The 6,177-nt window shown below is 36.2% G+C and overlaps 1 protein-coding gene and 2 non-coding genes across 3 annotated transcripts; 2 read left to right on the top strand and 1 right to left on the bottom strand.

The window, feature by feature from the left end:
• Positions 1-1,624, bottom strand: LOC109012042 (putative DEAD-box ATP-dependent RNA helicase 33). The gene has a single exon (XM_018993477.2). The coding sequence runs from the start codon at positions 1,452-1,454 to the stop codon at positions 450-452; it is 1,005 nt and encodes a 334-aa protein (XP_018849022.1). The 5' UTR covers positions 1,455-1,624; the 3' UTR covers positions 1-449.
• A 4,321-nt stretch (positions 1,625-5,945) lies between these two features.
• Positions 5,946-6,018, top strand: TRNAA-AGC. The gene has a single exon. It is a non-coding gene; the product is annotated as a tRNA-Ala (tRNA).
• A 77-nt stretch (positions 6,019-6,095) lies between these two features.
• On the top strand, positions 6,096-6,177 carry TRNAS-AGA. The gene has a single exon. It is a non-coding gene; the product is annotated as a tRNA-Ser (tRNA).

Here is a 6,177-nt window from a genome sequence, read left to right as displayed (position 1 = left end):
TAATTTTAAGGTCCTGCTTTTCTTGTTTATCGTACCATTAGAAGAATCCACAAACTGAGTTCAAAGGCACTGTGTGGCACTTATTAATATAGATGAACATTGATCGATTGACTGACATTAAGTTCAGCAAAGAGGGTAACATATACTCTCAAAGGAGCTAAATTTTCATTCAACAATGCCAGCATGGAACCACTAAAGCCTTAATTTACAACCTAGTCGCTAGAAGTGAGAGTATAATATATATGTACGCACATACATTAGAGCCTGTAGCTCTTTGCCTGATCATCGATCTCATGATCACTGCACTTGCATAAACTCGATGATGGCATATCACCGAACAACTCCATAGAATCTTCCAGCAGAGACCATCTTCCTCACAAAAGCTCCAATTCTTCAATATAGAAATCATGGCTGCTGAATTAAAAAATGGCTTAATTTCAAATACACCCTTAACGGCCATTCTTCGGTTGAAACTTGAATCTTCCATCTTCTTGCAAATTCATATCATAAACATCAGAGTGGGAATCATTCAACTCATATCCACGCTTAATGGAACCGTTCCCTCTCTGTTTCCTATCAAAGCCTACTTGTCCATAATTCAACCCACTCGAACCATTCGAACTCGCACTCGCAAACCTCCTATTCTCATTCTTCCTTAATTTCCCATTACTTGTCTTCCCCTTTCCGCTATTCACCCCCGATGCTTCCAAATTACTTTTCCGATAAGAACCCTTCGTTTCCGAGCCATCTAAGCTCTGGCCCTCCCATTCACTAGAAGACGCACCTGTCGATTTCCTCACAATACTTCTCCTGTTACTCTTAAACGCATTTTTTTGTTCTCCCACTGCCCCGCCATTTCCAGAAACCGATCGCAAACCCTCCTCGACACCGTTTAATTCATCAAACCCAGCATTTCTTCGATAGGGTTTAATACTGTGAACAACCCCTTTAGGGAAAAACCTGGCCGAGGGTAGGTCATCTACGGTATTGAACAATTGGGGGCCGTCCCTCTCGGTCCACAAGTCAAAACCGCCAGGCCTCTGGAACCTGTCGGCCAAGACTTTCACTTGCTCGTCTGCGTCGACGGATAACAAGTTAGGGGCCCTCTCGACGACCTCCCAGGGCCTCTCCAGCTCAGACACAGCTGCCTTGAGTTCGGCTCGCTTGCGCATCTCGTAAATCTGGCGCTCGCGGCAGAGGCGGGCCTTGAGGAGCTGCTTGGATTTCTTAGCCTGCATTCGCTTCCACTGCCACTTGGAGACGCCGCCCGGGTAGGTCCTGGGCCCTCCACCCATCCGAATCGTCGTCGTTTTGGTTGTGATGGATTGGCTTTGGAGAAAAGGGTACGAGAGTTTCGGGCGGAAGAATACGAGGGTCGGACCGGTCAAAGCCTTAGAGAATGAGAGCTGTTGCGGGAGGGTCTGAATTGAGAGAGAGTTTTGGAGAATTGACATTGTGATTTTGCTCAAGTTTTGGGTTTTGCAGGAAATCTACAAACAAAGGTTGTTCAGGAGTTTAGGAGTAAAAGCATAGACTCACCGGAGTCGGCGTGCGGTTTGTGAATCTGAAAGAAACAAACATTATCTTCAACGTTTGTGACTGTAGACCGATGATGCTGTTGGGTTTAATGGGTTTGCCTCAACAGCTTAGGACATGCTTGGACCTAATGAAATATTGGGCTAAAGTGATCTCCAATTTGTGGGCTCCTACAATTACAAAATATGTTGTGGTTTGTGAGTCTTCAGAAATTATGTTCGGCTTGTTGCTTCAGAAAAATTTATATTTAAATTTGTAAAAGCAATGGAGAGAATTGAAAACATGTTTACAGAGAATTTTTTCTTGGTATGAGTGTTTTTTTTTTTTTAAAAAAGATTTTGTGAATTTTCATTTTTACTTTTACTTTTATTTTTTACCTTTACCTTTCAAGTTTGAGCTTGTACAATTATATTCATACAAAATGAAAAACCGAAATTTGTATATAACAAAAGGAGCTATTTTTTACCTCTTTGTCAAAGCTGGGAGGGCTCTCAAGGACAACGAGTAGAAAGTGAAACTCCATTAGATTTCTTCATTTTTCATTTTAATCAATCTTATAAAGTACATATTAATACAATTGTGCATATATTCTACTTATTTCTTCATTGTGTGGCATAATAAGAGATGGTTTGGATTTGGAGATATCTTCTCACTACTATTCATAAATTTCAACTCACAAATTTTAGTATTATTTACAAACTATATCATCTCATCTTTGAATCCAAACGAGGCCTTAAGGCTGCGTTTGGATGTTGAGTTGAGTTGAGTTGAGTTAAGTTAAGTCGAGTTGAGTTTTTTATAAATAGTAGTGAGTTAAGATTGTTGAATAAGTTTGGTGGGGTCCACTTAAGATGAGTTTAAAGTGTGTTTGGATGTTAAGATGAGTTTAGATATATTTATGAGAAATTGTAAAAGAAATGGGTCTCACCATTATTTTATATTGTTCACCCGACAAGAAAATCGAAATTATCTACTCTTTTGGCGCCAAATACAACAAAGAAAAAAAAGATGCATTTACGTGCACTGTAGCCATTCGCGCCAATGAAAACAATGGTCAAAACGTAAAGAAACGAAAATCAGCCATTGATTTTTTTTTTCATTTTCATAGTATTCACTATTCACAATTCTGTTTTCTTTCAAGTTTTTGTTTTTCATATTACTTTTGAATGGAGGCATTCGAGAGGTTTTGAATGGACGAGAATTTTGGGATTTACAAGACGGGTTGGGGAAGAAGGAGGATGGGAAAGAGAGAGGGAGAGATGGGAAAGAGAGAGGGAGAGATAGAGGGAGGAGTTATAAAGGAATGGAAAAAAAAAATTAAATTGAGCAGATGAAGTTAGGAATCTCTACTTTTGCAGGGATGTGTCACGTCTATCTACAGTTTAGAAATGAGTTCACTGCCTTTTACAAATGAAACTCGGCTCAAAGTGTGTTTGAATGGCAGATGAAGTTCAAATTTAAACTGAGCTGAGCTGAGCTGCTTTCATCATCCAAATGAGCTCTAAATGTTTCTTGGTCCAAATTTCTCCATCCTCTCATAAGACATCTACATCTTATGAGAGGATGTCTATCCTCACTTATTCTCCAATTTCTCCTTGGGGATCGAGTTTTTGCATCAGCCCCACATTTCAAAAAATAAAAAATAAAATTCTTCTAATTCTTGTCCAGTGATTGATATTAACATAGAAATATATCCACAACACCTACAAATACATGCTGCGATTGCAGTTTATAATATCCACAACACCTACAAATACATGCTGCGATTGCAGCTTATATAGTATGTAGGGAGTTGATAGAATAATCGAAACAAGAATTAATATGAAGATATTGCATGTGCATGCAACTATGGTTCTAATAATCTTTTACTCGAGGGGAGATTACATTTTACCCCTTTGAATTAAGAGCTTACAAAAAAATCAAATAACCTAATGGACAACTCAGATGGATGAGATTATGGAAAGGAAAATTCCAAACAGACCACATACAAGAGTATGGGATCTACTTTTATTGCACTCGTCCAATACATATACGTCCCAAGTCCAACATCTTGCCCTCAAAGATCAAAAGCATCTTCAACATCCTTAAAATGTGTCAATTTCTTATCCTTCACTTCATCTTTTCAAAATGTAATGTTAGATACACAGTTAGGATATGTAAACACCATGACGGCCTTTGGAACAAAATGAGATCCATTATTAAAAAAAAAATGTGAGTTTTTATATATAAATTCTATTTTTTTTTTCAAACGGTTTGCACATAACTTGCATGTCCTTTGTCTTTACAAATCAGTTTTCTTCCCAAATGATTTTGTTGTTATAACCATAGCTAGTGAAGAGGCTATTAGGAGTTTGATAATGGATCTTGCAAGTAAAAGGCCACTCAAACCCTAGTTTAGTCTTCTTTTCTCTCCCTCTTCTTGCTTTTTATATATTCTTTTTTTCCTATCTTTTTCTTCTTCTCCGATCTCTTCTTCTTTAGTTCAAAATTGGTGTGATAAGATCACACTAGAGACTTACAACTGTGTAGTGAGTTTCTGGTGCGTGGAAGATACACACAATCGTGCATGGGTTTTTTGTGCGAATAAATGCACTAGTATTTAGCTTGACTAATATTGCATGTGATGCAAGGTCTATGGTGTGCTTCTAAAGCTTATATCTACAATGGTTGTGCACCATCAGTTTCGAAGATTTGGATCTATGAGTTTCATCTAATTTGTGTGTTTGTTGTATTTGCAACTTGATCTTTACCCGTTCAGTGGGCATAGGTGGGCTAAGAGTGGTGGAGGAGACAAGGGCGAGTTATGAAGCTACCACCTTGCCTAAACATACCGTACCAAACACATCGTTGATATAGAAGCTTACCGCATCAGCTTACATAAAAACATAGTGGTACTTTGACTTTTTTATGAATATAATACAACACGATTTCCATTACTTATTGTTGATCCCATTATGTTTCGGCTTAGTTTAGTTCGACTTGTTTAATAATAAATAAATAAAACTCTACTTTTGAGCTAGTATAGAGAATACACTTTCTCTATTTTTTTATTTGATATAATTTGATTTATAAGATAAATTTTAAAATTTATTTATCAACTCTTGTCATTTAAGCGGTGTGGATAACATATCCTCCGCACCAACTTGAAAGTAGGGCTCTAGTATAAATTAGTTGAATAGGATGAGATATTTGACCAAATCAAAACAATTTCATATTTTATAAACATTAATTATACGTATTCATGTATACATTCATGACTAGATTCATGATAATATTTATTGAGTAATACTACATACAGTCGTGGAGTGCACAAGGGACGTGTAATCGCTTTAAAAAAGAGTGAAATTTCCTATTAAAAAATTAATTTCTTTTCATGGGAATCTCGTATTTATTTATTTATTTTTAAAATGATTACACGGTGCTTACACACTCACGACTGCAACTATCATTTTTTATATTTATTTGATAATTAAATCCATAATTATAACTAATGATCATAATCTAATTTCATAGCATATCCATTATACGGATTACATGGGTTATCCGATTGACACCAAATTGACTCAATTGTTTTAAGAGAACAAATATTTGCAGTATTTGTAGTTGTAGAGTGCACAAATGCTATGCACTTATTTTGAAAAAAATGAATATATATGAGATCATATGAAAAAATTAATTTTTTAATGGTAGATCTCACTTTTTTTCAAAAAGAATATGCAACGCTGGCATAATCCCTGACTATATCTAGTATTACTCTTGTTTTAATTATACCTAATTGGATCAACTTAATTTTTTAAGCATGCCAGATATAGACGTGGGTTGTGCAAGCGTCGTGCACTACTTTTAAAATAAAGTTGAGTCTATCATTAAAAAATTGGTTCTTTCATGCATGTATAATATTTACTCACTTTAAAAAAACAATTACACGGCGGTTGAATACTCTATAACCACAAATATCATTTCTCTAGTTTGTTTCTAAGTTAAGCTCATCTTAATAAAATTTATAAAATATTAATATTCATAATTCAATTCAACATCCAAACGTAGCGTTAGCCTAAGTATTGTTAACTAATAAAAAGAGTCGGACTATAGAGACTCGATCTTTATATATTCTTTATGAGTGAGTGGACAAATTTGGTTCCAAGTAATGCTACATATAGTCGTGAAGTGTGCAAATGTCGTATAGTCACTTTGAAAAAGTGACTGATCCACTATTAAAAAATTAATTTTCTTTTCATGTAGGTCTCTTATTTATTCATTTTTTAAAAAATAATTATACGATACTTGTACACTTACGACTGCAACTATCATTTCTCTTTATTTTCTCTTTAATGTTGAATTGATGGGAAAGATGAATTAGATTTCAGTAATTAATTATCAAGTACATATTATATTGGATACATATGGCAGGGGATGTAGCTCAGATGGTAGAGCGCTCGCTTAGCATGCGAGAGGTACGGGGATCGATACCCCGCATCTCCACTGTCTGTTTTCGCGTTTTTTCTTTCTGTCTTAAATATGACATTCAAATATAAGTAGTGGAGGAGCAGTACTCACAGGTGGGCGTGCCGGAGTGGTTATCGGGCATGACTAGAAATCATGTGGGCTCTGCCCGCGCAGGTTCGAATCCTGCCGCTCACG

The sequence above is a fragment of the Juglans regia genome, chromosome 4, assembly GCF_001411555.2.
Source record: "Juglans regia cultivar Chandler chromosome 4, Walnut 2.0, whole genome shotgun sequence".
NCBI classification, from domain to species: Eukaryota; Viridiplantae; Streptophyta; class Magnoliopsida; order Fagales; family Juglandaceae; genus Juglans; species Juglans regia.
Note: the sequence above shows the minus strand (reverse complement) of the source record. Positions and strands in the feature narration are given on the sequence as shown.

Bases quoted from the DNA above. Each gene is read 5' to 3' on its own strand.
- LOC109012042 (XM_018993477.2), bottom strand. From the start codon at position 1,454: ATGTCAATTCTCCAAAACTCTCTCTCAATTCAGACCCTCCCGCAACAG.